General features: G+C 43.8%; 1 protein-coding gene across 1 annotated transcript in view; it reads right to left on the bottom strand.

The window, feature by feature from the left end:
- The window catches only part of prodh2 (proline dehydrogenase 2), a 26,935-nt gene extending 11,087 nt beyond the window's left edge, over positions 1–15,848 (bottom strand). The window contains 5 exon segments of the mRNA XM_070448146.1: positions 2,795–2,866; positions 3,589–3,715; positions 7,472–7,662; positions 8,216–8,715; positions 15,784–15,848. Of these exon segments, the coding sequence (XP_070304247.1) occupies positions 2,795–2,866; positions 3,589–3,715; positions 7,472–7,662; positions 8,216–8,479 (654 nt within the window). The 5' untranslated portion in view covers positions 8,480–8,715; positions 15,784–15,848.
- Positions 15,849–17,280: the final 1,432 nt, after the last annotated feature.

Raw genomic sequence — 17,280 nt, forward strand, 5'->3', positions numbered from 1 at the left:
CGGGGGTACGCCAAATAAAAATGTGATACACATAATAAAAATACATTTAAAAATCTACTTTTTTTCACATTTTCAAACAGTCCATTTAGTAAGGCCTGCGTTCATAGAGACACATACCAGCTCTACTGGTAGTACTGCTACTACCAGCAGTACTACACCTGCACCTGTCGACGACACAAGTTGTTCTGCTTCCACGAGCACATTCAATGCTAGCATCAGTAATTCTACATTTGYTGTTAGCCCAYCTAGCATGGACACTGACAGTTATGAATCTGATGCAGCCAAAGAGCTACTGCCCCCTTACCCGGGAAAACACAGAATAACAGACAGGGACGTTGGACCATCGAAGAGGCACAAATATGATGAGAACTTTGGGGTTCACTTGGGAGTAGTACCTTTCCTCAGCCACAGTGTGTTACATTTGCAAAAGTACTATCCCACAACTCAATGAAAACTTCACTCTTGCGCAGACATTTAGAAACAAATTTGAAAAATAATCCACAGGAAGGTTTGGAGTGAGAATTAAGACGACTTTTGAGTAGTAACACATGTATAAAAGCAACAGATACCATTAATAAGAAGGGGCTAGAAGTGTCTTATATGGTAAGCTACCCGAGTGGCTAGGTCAATAAGCCACAGGAGTGTTTGGAGTGAGAATTAAGAMGACTTTTGATGCTGGGGAAAAGGCKCAAAAAACTATACAGACAATGTCTTCATCAAACAACACAGTTTCACGACGCATCAGTGACATGGCTGGAGATGTTATGAAACAATTACTGCTTCGCATACAAGCCAGTGAATTCATGCATTACAGCTGGATGAGTCAACAGACGTGGCGGGCCTGGCACAGCTCCTGGTATATATCCGTTACGTTTATGGGGGGTCAATTAAGGAAGACATCCTCTTCTGCAAACCACTGGAAACCAGGACAACAGGAGAGGATATTTTTAAAGTACTGGACAGTTTTGTGACATCAAATGGACTTTGGTGGTCATGATGTGTTGGTATCTGTACTGATGGAGCAAAAGCCATGACAGGGAGACATAGTGGAGTGGTAACTCGCATGCAAGCAGTTGCTCTGAACGCCACGTTGGGTTACAGCTGCCAGCATCGACCGATTAAGGCTGCTTACCCAAGGGGAATGTGACAGCTTTGAAGACGTTTTTTGGAACACTACAAGTGAAAATGGTTAATTTGTTAAGGCAAGGCCTCATTAACTCTCATGCATTTTTCTGCACTATGCAATTATTTTTGGGCAGTGACGATGTAACGCTTTTACACATAACAAAAGTCGCTGTTTATCAAGGAGCAAGCATTGAAAAATTTTTTTAAAATTGAGAAGTCAAGCTTAAAGTTTTTTTAGCTTGAACCATAATTTTCACTTGTCCTGACCGCTTGCATGATATGAGTTTTTAACACGACTGGCCTATCTGGGGTGATGTTTTTTTTCTCACCTGAATGATCTGAATCTAGGATTACAGGGACTATATTCAATGTGCGGAAAAAATTGAGCTATGATTAAGAAGTTGGAGCTCTTTTCTATTGCATTAACAAGGACAACACACAGGTCTTTCCATCTTCGTATGATTTTTTGTGTGCAAATGAACTCAAAGCTTACGGACAATGGTCAATGTATATAGCGAAGCACCTGAGTGATGTTGGGGTGCGCAATTACGCAGTGTACTTTTCCGAAACGGATGAAACAACACTGGATTCGTATCATTTTCATTGCCTGCTCCAGTCCACTGAACAGACGAGCTTAATCGAAATTGCAAAACAACGTTCGTGAAATCTAATCAGAAGCCACTCCCAGATTTCTGGATTGGGCTGCGGCTCAGAGTATCCTACCTTGAGAATCTGTGGTATTACTTAAAGATTGCTGTACACCAGCGGAACCCATCCAACTTGAAGGAGCTGGAGCAGTTTTGCCTTGAAGAARGGGCAAAAATCCCAGTGGCTAGATGMGCCAAGCTMATAGAGACATACCCCYAGAGACTTCCAGCTGTAATTGCTGCAAAAGGTGGCTCTACAAAGTATTGACCTTAGGGGGGTGAATAGTTATAAAAGCTAAAGTTTTCAGTTTTTTTGTCTTATTTCTTGTTTGTTTCACAAGAAAAAATATTTTGCTTCTTCAAAGTGGTTGGCATGTTGTGTAAATCAAATGATACAACCCCCCCCAAAATGCATTTTAGGAATTCCTATTTAGGAATTTCCAAAATAGGAAAAATGCCAAGGGGGGTGAATACTTTCGCAAGCCACTGTACCTATGTGAGAGAGGATTCTCGGCCCTCACTAGCATGAAAACTAAATACAGGCACAAGACTGTGTGAGGAAAATGATTGAAGACTGAGACTCTCTCCAATACAACCCAACATTGCAMAGTTATGTGCATCCTTTCAAACACACCCTTCTCATTAACCTGTGGTGAGTTATTCACCAAATTAGGTTTTATATGTAAGATGGTTAAATAAAGAGCAAAATTGTTGATTATTATTATATTATTATTTGTGCCCTGGTCCTAAAAGAGCTCTTTGTCACTTCCCACGAGCCGGGTTGTGACAAAAACTCACACATTCTTATGTTTAATAAATGTATTGCATAGTGTGTGTGTGGCAGGCTTACAATGATGGCAAAAAAACAACATTTGAGAGTGCGCTGACCCTGGTGCTAGAGGGGGTACGCAGCTGGAGGTCGAATGTTTGAAGGGGTACGGGACTATGAGAAGTTTGGGAACCACTGCTCTAGACTTATAAATAGAGAGGCATCTGAACATCCCACAAAATGGCTCACCCACCTCTCCGTCCATGGCTCTGACTAGGAGGTCTAGGTCATACTGTTGTTCTGAGAGCAGGGTTGTTAGCTTCACCTAAGTACAAAGGGAAATGTGTCAACAGAGATCTGGYCCCGCATTTATCAAGTGCCTCAGAGTCGGATTGGTGATTCAGGATCGGTTTTTGCCTCTRAGATCATATTGAATTATATTATTATGGACAGGGAGGACCTGATCCWAGATCAGTGTCCACGTAACCGGCCCTTTATTGGAAAATATTGTTAATAAATAATAGAGAGCTAGTTATACACAAGAGCTAGACTGGTCCCAGACCTGTTTGTGCGCTTACAATTTCAGTCCTTGTCAAGGTAAACATTGTGTGTCATGACAATGAGTCACAAGAAGTTGGTATGACAGCACAAACAGACTGGCACTCAGGATACACAGGAATGTAGTGGTTTATTGCTTATAATATATATTTCATAAGGACAGGAAGACAGCAGGGTTGGGGTATATGGGGTATATTCCATTTAAATTCATTCAATTCAGGATGCAAAGTGAAATCCAATTCTCCTCAAGGATTTTCGATGATTAAAATGTGGAATTGGAATTTTACGTTACCTCCTGAATTCACTCTATTGAAATGGAATTGGCCGCAACCCTGCAGGACAGTACAATTAAAATAATTTTCAAAGGTCTAATTAATACCATGATTACACACAATGGAGAAAGTTTGTTCAATAGAAAGGTAATCACTTACATGAACTATGCTCCTCGCAGAGTAAAAGGGTTTTAGTCAAGTAGGTCATACACTTACAACACAGCTCTGGACTGAGCAAGGCAGTGATCTTCAGCTGCATCATGGGATCTTTGCTCCATGCATTGTTATGGGACATGTCGACACATTCCAACATGGACGCCAGGTTGTCGTTGTACCGTCGCTCCCTGTTGACAATTGATATTTGACCACATGCATTCAGACTGAAAGTTATTCCATATGGTTTTATTATTATTATAATTTTGTTTTGCCCCTTTTCTCCCCAATTTCATTATATCCAATTGGTAGTTACAGTCTTGTCTCAATGCTGCAACTCCCGTACGGACTCGGGAGAGGTGAAGGTCGAGAGCCATGCGTCCTCCGAAACATGACCCTCCCAAGCCGCACTGCTTCTTGACACACTGCTCGCTTAATCCGGAAGCCAACCGCACGAATGTGTTGGAGGAAACACTGTACAACTGGCGACCGTGTCAGCGTGCATGCGTCCAGCCTGCCACAAGGAGTCGCTAGAGCGCGATGGGACAAGGACATCCTGGCCAGCCAAACCCTCCCCTAATACGGACGATGCCAATTGTGCGCCACCTCATGGGTCTCCCGGTCGTGGCCGGCTGCGACACAGCCCGGGATCAAACCCAGGTCTGTAGTGATGCCTCAAACACTGCGATGCAGTGCCTTAGACRGCTGCGCTACTCGGGAGGCCCTTCAATATTTCTGAATGAAAACAAACATTGAAAAAAGTGAAATAGATCTTTATCATCAATTTATGTAAAGTGCTGCATGAAACCCATGTAATTGCACTACGTATGGTAGCCGAGCATTGTCAGCGTAAAACCTTTTTCACACCACTGAGCAAAACTGAACTGAGCCTGGTTACATATCTTTAACTTATTTTGTACATAATGTTGCTGCTACCATCTCTTATGACCAAAAATAACTTCTGATGTCCAGACCAGAGATAACTTACCACGAACTGGCAGAAGCTTTTTTCCGACGAGCCCAACGTGAACGACATACTACTTTCCCGGGAACAGGCCCAAATCCCTGTCATTTGCGTGAAGAGACAACGGAGAAAAAGAGGACGAAGGTCAGGCTGCCTTCTGAGAATTCGTAGGCGATCGAATAAACCTTCCATTCTTCTAGCTAACGTGCAATCATTGGAAAATAAAATCGACGACCGACAAGGAAGATTAAACTACCAACGGGACATTATCAACTTTAATATCTCATGCTTCACGGAGTCGTGGCTGAACGACGACATTATCAACATACAGCTGGCTGGTTATACGCTGTATCGGCAAGATAGAACAGCGGCCTCTGGTAAGACAATGTAAACAACAGCTGATGCACAATATCTAAGGAAATCTCGAGGTTTTGCTCACCTGAGGTAGAGCATCTGTTCCTAGGCCGTCGTTGTAAATAACTGACTTGCCTAGTTAAATAAAGGTTAAATATATATTTTTTAAATAAATCTCATGATAAGCTGTAGACCACACTGTATACCTAGAGAGTTTTCATCTGTATTTTTCGTAGCTGTCTACATACCACCACAGACCGATGCTGGCACTAAGACCGCACTCAATGAGCTGTTATTCCGCCAACTTTACTCCACACACAGAGACGCGTTCAAAGCTCTCCTCCACCCTCCATTTGGCAAATCTGATCATAATTCTATCCTCCTGATTCCTGCTTATAAGAAAAAATTCAAGCAGGAAGCATCAGTGACTCAGTCAATAAAAAAGTGGTCAGATGAAGAAGATGCTAAACTACAGGACTGTTTTGCTAGCACAGACTGGAATATGTTCCGGGATTCTTCCTATGGCATTGAGGAGTACACCACATCAGTCATTGGCTTCATCAATAAGTGCATCGAGGACGTCGTCCCCACAGTGACCGTACTTACATACCCCACCCAGAAGCCATGGATTACAGACAACATCTGCACTGAGCTAAAGGCAAGAGCTGCCGCTTTCAAGGAGCGGGACCCTACCCCGGAAGTTTATAAGTAATCCCGCTATGCCCTCCGCCGTACCATTTAACAGGCAAAGCATCAATACATGACTAAGATGGATTCGTACTACACCGGCTCCGACGCTCGTCAGATGTGGCAGGGCTTGCAAACTATTACAGACTACAAAGGGAAGCACAGCCGCGAGCTGCCCAGTGACACGAGTCTACCAGATGAGCTAAATAACTTCTATGCTCACTTCGAGGCAAATAACACTGAAACATGTATGAAAGCACCAGCTGTTCCGGACGACTGTGTGATCACGCTCTTCCGCAGCTGAAGTGAGTAAGACCTTTAGACAGGTCAACATTCACAAGGCCGCAGGGCCAGACGGATTACCAGGACGTATACTGTGAGCATGCGCTGACGAACTGGCAACTGTCTTCACTCACATTTTCAACCTCTCCCTGTCCGAGTCTGTAATACCAACATGTTTTAAGCAGACCACCATAGTCCCTGTGCCCAAGAACACTAAGGTAACCTGCTTAAATGACTACCGACCCATAGCACTCACGTCTGTAACCATGAAGTGCTTTGAAAGGCAGGTCATGGCTCACATCAACACCATTATCCTAGAAACCATAGACCCACTCCAATTTGCATACCGCCCTAACAGATCCACAGATGATTCCCTCTCTATTGCACTCTACACTGCCCTTTCTCACCTGGACAAAAGGAACACCTATATGAGAATGCTATTCATTGACTACAGCTCAGCGTTCAACACCATAGTGCCCTCAAAGCTCATCAATAAGCTAAGGACCCTGGGACTAAACCCCTCCCTCTGTAACTGGATCTTGGACTTCCTGACGGGCTGCCCCAAGGTGGTAAGGGTAGGTAACAACACATCCGAAACACACTGATCCTCAACACCCCTAAGGGGTGCGTGCTCAGTCCCCTGCTGTACTCCCTGTTCACTCATGACTGCATGGCCAGGCACGACTCCAACACCATCATTAAGTTTGATGACACAACTGTGGTAGGCCTGATCACCGACAATGATGAGACAGCCTACAGGGAGGAGGTCATAGACTTGGCCGTGTGGTGCCAGGACAACAACCTCTCCCTCAACGTGATCAAGACAAAGGAGATGATTGTGGTCTACAGAAAATGAAGGACCGAGCATGCCTCCATTCTCATCAACGGGGCTGTAGTGGAGCAGGTTGAGAGCTTCAAGTTCCTTGTTGTCCACATCACCAACAAACTAACATGGTCCTAGCACACCAAGATAATTGTGAAGAGGGCACGACAAAACCTATTCCCCCTCAGGAGACTGAAAAGATTTGGCATGGGTCCTCAGATCCTCAAACGATTCTACAGCTGCACCATCGAGAGCATCCTGACTGGTTGCATCACTGCCTGGTACGGCAACTGCTCAACCTCTGACCGCAAGGCACTACAGAGGGTAGTGCTTACGGCCCAGTACATCAAGCTTCCTGCCGCCACCCTAGTCATAGACTGTTCTCTCTGCTTCCGCACGGCAAGCGGTACCGGAGCGCCACGTCTAGGTCCAAGAGGCTTCTAAACAGCTTCTACCCCCAAGCCATAAGACTCCTGAACAGCTAATCAAATGTTATTATCTATGCATAGTCACTTTACTAACTCTACCTACAATTACCTCGACTAACCGGTGACCGCGCACATTGACTCTGTACCGATACCCCCTGCATATAGTCTCGCTATTGTTATTTTACTGCTGCTCTTTATCTACTTGTAAATTTTATTTCTTATTCATATTTTTTTAACTGCATTGTTGGTTAGGGGATTGTAAGTAAGCATTTCACCTGTTGTATTCTGCGCTTGTGACTAATACAATTTGATTTGATCCACTATAGTTAAACTATCCAAGCCCAGAAGTGCAGTACAGTTTAGCACGCTAGTGTGGAAAGGGGTTTAACATAGAAATATGTTGTCTAACCCAGTGCTCTCTCCCAGGTCCTCTTCAATGGGCACAGCCAGCATGGGGCGGAGTCCCAGGGTGCTCATCTTCTCCATGGAATGGGTGATCTCGCCCTCACTCTCCCCGGCCACAAACTGAGCATATACAGAGGGCCGCAMGAGCAGGGCAAACCCCCTTTTCCCGAGCAGAGTCCGCGCTACAGACATGAGCTGAGAGTGGGAGGAAGAGACAGAAAGAAAAAAAGAAAGAAAGAAAGAAGGGGAGAATGAGTGAGTCAAAATTATAGGAAAGGGGAGAGCGAGTGAGTGAGTCAGGTACAAATAAAGAGATCGTTTTGGCTAGAGGTAAAGAGAGGGGGATATAAAAATAAATAAGGAGTATGAGAGGCAGAGAAAGAGTGGGCTCTGATTGACAGGGAGGGGAAACCGAGACGGGCAAACATACTTGACTTTTATACATTGACAGACACAGCYAGTGCAACAGTGTAAGCATTTGACTGTCTGCACTCACTCACTCACTGATTGAGTTCCAAATGGCACTCTATTCKKTATATAATGCACAACKTTTGACCAGAGCCCTATGAGCCGGTGTCAAAAGTAGTGACAGCCCTGTGAGCGCATGTCAAAAGAAGTGACACTCACTCATTCACCACTCACTCATTGCCCTCAATTCCTCGCTCTCTCACCCCTTCCCTGGTTCATACTGCTCATGTAGTGTATATCTCTTCCCTTCTCACTCCCTCCCTCCCTCCCAGTATCTCACCTTCCCACAGTTGTTGACCAGCACTGGGACAGAGCAGAGTTGGAACACCCCTAATGCTCGGAGAAGCTCCCCAAAGCTCTTTACCCTGAAGGCGCTGGGGTCCTCAAAGGTCAACGCAGCGTGGAGGGCGTCCGCTGCAAACCCCTGTGACGGTGCCACTGCCAACCGCTCCCCTGTCCTTGGGGCCGCGGTACCCGCAGTACCCAACAGCCTCAGCGACAGGAAGTGATGCAATGATGGGCGAAGCAGTGGAGACGTCATCATCGCTGATGGAGGGCGTCTGGATGGACCCGACGTCTGTGTAGATGTGTGTATTTGTATGTGTGTATGTGAATAATGTGCCTGTTAATATGTGTGTGTGTGTGTGCGTGTGTCTGTGGTGTGTTTACTTTCCTTGCTTGCTTAGTTGTGTAGACTCACTTTGCCTTGACCYCTTGTTCAGCAGTCTGACAGGGTCACACATACATAAACAAGGGAAGATACCCTCAGCTGAGAACCTGCTGAAAGAGAGGAATGAGGGGTAGAGAAAATMTAAACACATACAGAGAAAGAGAAATACAGTACAAGTAAACATTGACCATCAATACAGTTCAGCAATTCACAATTTTTATCCAATAGAGGCTGATAATGATATCCCTCCATACACGCATTACATTTACTTTCCACTTAAATTAAAACTTTGACAATTGTACATTATTATAAATCCATGCCTATTAAGTTAACTGTTACTTTCCCCAAATGAGAGTAAACTAAGCCACAAATATGAATTGCTCTGATAGAGATTAGTGGTGGGCACCAATATCGATAATGTTTGATATCGATATGAGCAAGGCATAATGAATAGTTTTATGTAAAAAGCAGTAATGAAGTCCAGTCTGGTGATACAGAAAATATTTGTCACCACAGATGGTTTGTTTACATAGCAGGTTAGGATAATTAACGTGGCAGGTTAGGTGAATAAACATGGCAGGTTTGAAAACATAGCTTGTCCAAAAAAAGTGATCTCTTGGCARAACTTACCCCGGATATAGGGTAAGTTGAGTATGCGGACAGGGTAAGTTGAGCTGCCTTGGGGTAAGTGGGTGTTGGTGCTAGTAGGTAAAAGTTTAATTAACGGAATGGGGTGTGGTATATTGTATATCTTAAATGTATGTCTACATTGAGATATACAGGTAACAAAAATAATGGAAACACCAACATAAAGTGTCTTTGGACCACCATGAGCCACCAGAGCAGCTTCAATGTGCCTTGGCATAGATTCTACAAATGTCTGGAACACTATTGGAGGGATGCGGCACCATTCTTCAGAGAGAAATTCCATCATTTGGTGTTTTGTTGATTGTGGTGGAAAACACTGTCAAATCAAATCAAATTGTATTTGTCACATGCACAGAATACAACCTTACTGGGAAATGCTTACTTACTGGCCCCTAAAACTTCTTAAAGCATTGTTGGTTAAGAAAWAATACATGTTATGAATTAAAAAATAAATAAAAGTAACAATTAATTCAACAGCAGCAGTYAAACAACAATAGCGAGGCTATATACAGGGGGTACCGSTACAGAGTCAATGTGCGGGGGCACCGGTTAGTCGAGGTAATTGAGGTAATATGTACATGTAGGTAGAGTTAAAGTGACTATGCATAGATAATAAACAGAGAGTAGCAGCAGCGTAAAAGAGGGTTCTGGGWAGCCCTTTGATTAGCTGTTCAGGAGTCTTATGGCTTGGGAGTAAAAGCAGAAGCCTCTTGGACCTAGACTTGGCGCTCCAGGACCACTTGCCTTGCGGAAGCAGAGAGAACAGTCTATGACTAGGCTGGCTGGAGTCTTTGATKATTTTTAGGGCCTTCCTCTGACACAGCCTGGTATAGAGGTCCTGGATGGCAGGAAGCTTGGCCCCAGTGATGTACTGGGCCATCGCACTACCCTCTYRAGCACCTTGCGGTCGGAGGCCGAGCAGTTGCCATACCAGGCAGTGATGCAASCAGTCAGGATGRTCTCGATGGTGCAGCTGTAGAACCTTTTGAAGATCTTTTCAGTCTCCTGAGGGGGAATAGTCTTTGTCGTGCCCTCTTCACGACTGTCTTATTGTGTTTGGACCATGTTAGTTTGTTGGTGATGTGGACACCAAGGAACTTGATGCTCTCAACCTGCTCCACTACAGCCTCGTCGATGAGAATGGGGGCGTGCTCGGTCCTCCTTTTCCTGTAGTCCACAATCATCTCCTTTGTCTTGATCACGTTGAGGGAGAGGTTGTTGTCCTCGCACCACACGGCCAGGTCTCTGACCTTCTCCCTGTAGGCTGTCACATCGTTGTTGGTGATCAGGCCTACTACTGTTGTGTCATCAGCAAACTTAATGATGTGTTGGAGTCGTACCTGGCCGTGCAGTCATGGGTGAACAGGGACTGAACAGGGAGTACAGGAGGGGACTGAACAGGGAGTACAGGAGAGGACTAAGCAAGGAGTACAGGAGGGGACTGAACAGGGAGTACAGGAGGGGACTGAACAGGGAGTACAGGAGGGGACTGAACAGGGAGTACAGGAGGGGACTGAGCAGGGAGTACAGGAGGGGACTGAACAGGGAGTACAGGAGGGGACTGAGCACGCACCCCTGAGGGGCCCCGTGTTGAGGATCAGKGAGGCGGATGTGTTGTTACCTACCCTTACCACCTGGGGGCATCCCGTCTGGAAGTCCAGGATCCAGTTGCAGAAGGAGGTGTTTAGTCCCAGTGTCCTTAGCTTAGTGATGAGCATTGAGGGCACTACGGTGTTGAACGCTGAGCTGTAGTCAATGAATAGCATTCTCACATAGGTGCTCCTTTTGTCCAGGTGGAAAAGGGCAGTGTTGAGTGCAATAGAGATTGCATCATCTGTGGATCTGTTAGAGCAGTTTGCAAATTGGAGTGGGCCTAGGGTTTCTGGGATAATGTGGTTGATGTGAGCCATGACCTGTCTTTCCAAGCACTTCATGGCTACAGACGTGAGGGCAAAGGGTTGGTAATCATTTAGGCAGGTTACCTTAGTGTTCTTGGGCACAGGGACTATGGTGGTCTGCTTGAAACATGTTGGTATTACAGACTCCGTCAGGGACAAGTTGAAAATGTCAGTGAAGACACTTGCCAGTTCGTCAGAGCATGCTCGGAGTACACATCCTGGAYATCCGTCTGGCCTTGCYGCCTTGTGAATGTTGACCTGTTTAAAGGTCTTACTCACATCGGCTGCGGAGAGCGTGATCACACAGTCGTCCGGAACAGCTGATGCGCTCATGCATTTTTCAGTGTTACTTGCCTCGAAGCGAGCATAGAAGTAATTTAGCTCATCTGGTAGGCTTGTGTCACTGGGCAGCTCGCGGCTGTGGCTTCCCTTTGTAGTCTGTAATAGTTTGCAAGTCCTGCCATATCCGACGAGCATCGGAGCTGGTGTAGTACGAATCCATCTTAGTCCTGTATTGATGCTTTGTCTYTTTGATGGCTTGTCGGTGGGCCTAGCAGGATTTCTTATAAGCTTCTGGGTTAAAGTCCCGCTCCTTGAAAGCGGCAGCTCTACCCTTTAGCTCAGTGCGGATGTTGCCTGTAATCCATGGCTTCTGGCTGGGGTATGTACGTACGGTCACTGTGGGGATGACGTCATCGATGCACTTACTGATGAAGCCAGTGACTGATGTGGTGTACTCCTCAATGCCATAGGAAGAATCACGGAACATAATCCAGTCTGTGCTAGCAAAACAGTCCTGTAACTTAGCATTTGCTTCGTCTGACCACTTTCTTATTTACCYAGTCACTGGTGCATSCTGCTTCAGTTTTTATTTGTAAACAGTGTGGAAGGACCACCAGGGAGCAGGCTGTGCCCACTGATTGTAGCCCAGGCCAGCATGTGAGTACAGGGGATCAGATGCAGTTAATCACACCTGGCGGCACTAATCACCTATTCTCTTCCTCCTACATAAGATACGGGAGAACCAGTAGTAGGGGGAGCTCGTGGAAAAATGACGTGTTGATTCTCCAAACGGAGGACTTACTTGACAGATGAGAGACGAAAGGAACGGACTACCTCTTGGGAATGGCAAACACTGATTCTCTCCACCACCAGAAATGAACTCTCCACAAACGTATAGTTAAGACGGTGACACACTCCTGATGTATGTTATAGTTAAAAGTTACCTTGTTTTCCTTATTCCTTTAAAGATGATGTGTGTTATCCTTTTGAGATCATCCTTGGTTGTGGGAGAAGAAAAGATACCTCCATAGAGAACTTTGTTCTATGTTCTGCTCCCGACTCGTTTAATCCAGCTTTCCGCTTTACAGCAACAGACAAAAAATACTTGGTCCACTCACAGCAGGAATCAGGAGGATAGAATTATGGTCAGATTTGCCAAATGGGGGGCGAGGGAGAGCTTTGTACGAGTCTCTGTGTGTGGAGTAAAGGTGGTCTAGAGTTTTTTTCCACTCTGGTTGCACATTTAACATGCTGGTAGAAATGAGGTAAAAATAATTTAAGTTTCCCTGCATTAAAGTCCCCGAGCGCTGCCTCTGGATGAGCGTTTTTCTGTTTGCTTATGGCGGAATACCGCTCATTGAGTGCAGTCTTAGTGCCAGCATCGGTATGTGGAGGTATGCAGACAGCTACGAAAAATACAGATGAAAACTCTCTAGGTAGATATTGTGGTCTACAGCTTTTCATGATATACTCTACCTTAGGTGAGCAAAACCTTGAGACTTCCTTAGATATTGTGCACCAGCTGTTGTTTACAAAATACATAGACCACCAACCCTTATCTTACCAGAGGCCGCCGTTCTATCCTGCCGAAAGGGCTTAAAACCCACCATCTGTATGTTATTCATGTCGTCGTTCAGCCACGACTCATAAGATAAGATATTACAGTTTTTAATGTCCCGTTGGTAGGATATACATGCTGGTAGCTCTTCTATTTTATTATCCAATGATTGTACTTTGGCTAATAGGAACAATCACCATCGGCAGATTACCCACTCGTCGTCGGATCCTTATAAGGCACCCCAATCTTCGTCTCTTTCTCCTGCGAATGACGGGGAGGAGGGCCTTGTCGGGCATCTGAAGTAAATCCTTCCCGTCTGACTCGTTGAAGAAAAAGTATTCCTCCAGTACGGGGTGAGTAATCGCTGTCCTGACATCTAGAAGATCTTTTCAGTCATAAGACACAGTGACAGAAACATGATGTACAAATAAGTTACAAATAACGCCCCAAAAAAAACACACAATAGCACAATTGGTTAGATCGTAAAACGGCAGCTCGCACTGCTCTAGAATCTTGCATAAATGTTCAATTGGGTTGAGATCTGGAGACTGAGACGGCCATTGCATATGGTTTACATGGTTTTCATGCTCATCAAACCATTCAGTGACCACTCATGCCCTGTGCATGGGGGCCTTGTCATCCTGGAGGAGTCCACTCCCATCAGGATAGACATGATTCACCATAGGTTGAATGTGATCACTCAGAATGGCTGTGTATTTACTGCCGTTTACCTTGCCCTCTAAGGGGTTGAGTGGACCTAAACGATGACAGGAAAATCCACCCCATACCATAACAGCCGCCAGAACCCTCATTTACTCAAGCGTTGCCATTATTTTGTCAGTTACTTGTAGATTCCTCTGTTCAATAATACTTACCCTTCCATTTCTTGACCAATTGTCTGGGACAMGGATGTTGTTTRGATGTGCCAATTCGTAGGCAAGTTCTCTGCATTTGAGGCTACTAAGACCATGAAACTGGTCTGCGAAATTRGTGATATGTTTAGCAYGCTCAGACTCCATGTCATCAGATAAGACCAGTATGCCTCTGCTACTCTATCATAGCCTCTCTTTCACACAGGTACTTGTTCTTTACATTTTTTGTCAATTGTACCTCTTCAGTGTCAGTCTATTTTTTCAACCCTTGCTTCTGCTCAAATGAATTTCTTACCTTCTCTCACTTCCTTGGCTGCTCTGTCAAGAACCTCAAGCGGGGCTTGACCTCTGCTTGATTTACATTTGTATACATGGGGCATGATGATGTCTGCTCTTTAACAAAAATGCAGTTTTGAATTCATATGCATGACACATTGAAAAAATACTATGCATATTATGCATAAAACTGACAATGTAATCAAAGCAAACATTTTGACTATATAGCCCACATAGCTGCAAATATGCACTTTCATGCTAGGTTTAGGGCACACATGTKCACCTCATTCCATGGAGTGTCTGCAGGAACTCCCCTCAGACACTAGGCCCTCCATGGAATTAGTTTGACACCCCTGTTTTAAGGCGTCATATTGTAGCTTATAGAGACCCCAAATGATGTATAAAATAATCTTCTACTTTCGTTTAGATACAAACATCATGAAACCTATAACAAATGAGTTGGACTTTGTGAAATCTGTTTTTTGGACCTAGGTTGCTTACCACTTTTTCCATGTGGTTTCTTCCTTCGCAGACTCCATGAAATGATGACCTCTTCCTAAATATTTGGTTTCATGATTCATTTTGTGTATGGTTTCCTAGAAACAAGGGGTGGCTCAACTAACCCTTTGGATCAACTTACCCCACTTTCCCCTACTCTGTGTGCCTCCATTCTCTCCCTGCTTATACCGTGCTCCCCTCCAGCCCTCTGCTGTAAATTCCCATGAACTCTATTTAAGTGATGCTGACTTACTAAGAAGTATTACTCAATGTATGACATGTTTGTGGTTTTTGTTGCATTATTTTGCTGATTCAGAGCAGTAAGATTGCACTTGAACATCAGGCGAGTATTGTCTAGCTAAGATAAAACCTGATGTCCATATACTGTACATAGTAGTGAGTGTTGAACTGCAAAAATACAATTTTATCGTTGTGGAGTAAACAACACGACACCATGTACAGATGAAGGTGAAACTGTTTAAAAAAAATTGTTAACAGTGTAACCTACATTCCTGCACTGTTTCTGTAGGGGAGACCGGGGACAGTTGTAACACATTTTGGAGTTGTTTATTAAAATTGTATTTATTCTAAAACTGTTTGATGTAGAGTTCTACATTTCACAAAGGTAACTTACATTTATTTGCCTGCTAATTATTAATATAGTTTAGACACCTGTGCTAAATGTGGAATTTTTACAATTCTGTCTTAATCCGAAAAAGTGTCAATTCTGTCTTAATCCGATATTACAACTAACCGCAATAGCAGGGTTAATAGTAATGTTATATGGGACAGTTGTAACACTTTAACGTAACKAAAGGGGTCATTCGGCAATGTTATGATTTGAAACTTATATTTGGATGAAAATATACTAAATTGACAAAAAACATTTGATCTTTTAGGCATGTCACTCACTGCATATTTTGTATAACAGTAGTACTCAAACAAATTGTAAGAATTACATTTGTCTGAGGTATTATCTTAGTTGCACTGACACAGTTGATTTAAACAAGTGAAATTTGATATGTGAATGTCTATATACTATAAAATTTGTTTTTTTGTTATATAAAATGCAAATCAATATAAAAGATATATATAGGTGCCCATCGCTAATAAAGACCAAGACAGAAAAAGCAAAGGAAACCTTACCGTATGTCCAGAGTACACGGTCTGTCACCAGTCGATTGACAAATTTCATCTAGAGGGAGGTTCTATGGGGGTGGACACAGACGTGTTGTACCATTTATTGGGTAACTAGCTAGTTAATGAGTGGCTAACTTGAGTAAACATCAGGTTCACCTCGGAGAGCACAAATAATTGGTGTCAAGTCCAKGTTGGATCCAAAATGTAATTGTCAAGCTCAAAGTCATTGGCAAAACCTTACAAATCAATGGCAATAGTAGTCTCAAGCTCACGTTGGATCCAAAGTATCATCGGCAATACCTTACAAATCAATGGTTGTAGTAGTTCCATCTGACAGACGAGTGAAATATTTCAGAGCTTTTAATTCATTAAAACAAAACGGCACTAGTTTCCTCTGCTGATGAGTAACCCCAATGAAATTGACATCCAAAAATCAACCCACATTTTTTTCTACTCACTGGTTTTCTATGAAGATAAATGCTTTTCACAAAGTGCATTGTTACTCCAGTTATTAACCAAAAATGTTGCTAAAAGTTGCAATCTGTGATTGCTACAGCAATTTTTGTACTTAAATTAATTATATTGTACACCCATTGATAAAATTGACAAGGTATAATTGACTCGACAACAACCAATATAAAAATCATTGACCTCGATTAACTTAAAAACAGGAAATCATTCAAAATTTCATAGACCATTTGTGTAGCTATACCACTTGTGGCAATACTTTGTTTTATTCATATTGTATAAGCCTGGTATTTTCTCCTCTCTGCTCATTTTGGACCAACTCGAGTTTCAGGAAAAATMGGAAATAAACTCCGTCTTCTTTTTCCCCAGACCCCAACTTCTCCTCTGTTCTCCCCTTTTCCCAGACCAAGAGAATGGAAACCACCCAAAATAAAGGTGGCGTTCCTGCCTGTCAACATCGCAGACCCCTGCTGGAACTCACAATGCTTGGGTAGGTGTTTAACTTATCAGCTACCACTTCATATGACATAGCAATTTGATGCCCGACTACAGTAGTCGGGAAGGAACTTGACTCGACCAACAGATCATAGAGGATGCTGGGAAAACCACAGATGTTAGAATGACCCAGAAATGGCAGAGAGAAAGGGACAGGTGTTAAACAGATAGTTGTTTAGAGGAGTTGGAGGTAAAAGACTTCAAGGCAAGTAACACTGAAACACGCATGAGAGCATCAGCTGTTCCGGGCYACTGATCACTCTCAATAGGCGATGTAAGACCTTTAAAACAAGTCAACATTCATAAGGCCGCAGGGCCAGACGGATTACCAGGACGTATTCTCCGAGCATGCGCTGACCAACTGGRAAGTCTTCACTGACATTTTCAACCTCTCCTTGTCTGAATCTGTAATACCAACATGTTTCAAGCAGACCACAATAGTCCCTGTGGTGCGTAAATGACGACCGACCCGTAGCACTCACGTCTGTAGCCATGAAGTGCTTTGAAAGGCTRGTCATGACCAACAGCACCATTATCCCA

This window comes from Salvelinus sp. IW2-2015, linkage group LG17 (assembly GCF_002910315.2).
Source record: "Salvelinus sp. IW2-2015 linkage group LG17, ASM291031v2, whole genome shotgun sequence".
NCBI lineage: Eukaryota > Metazoa > Chordata > Actinopteri > Salmoniformes > Salmonidae > Salvelinus > Salvelinus sp. IW2-2015.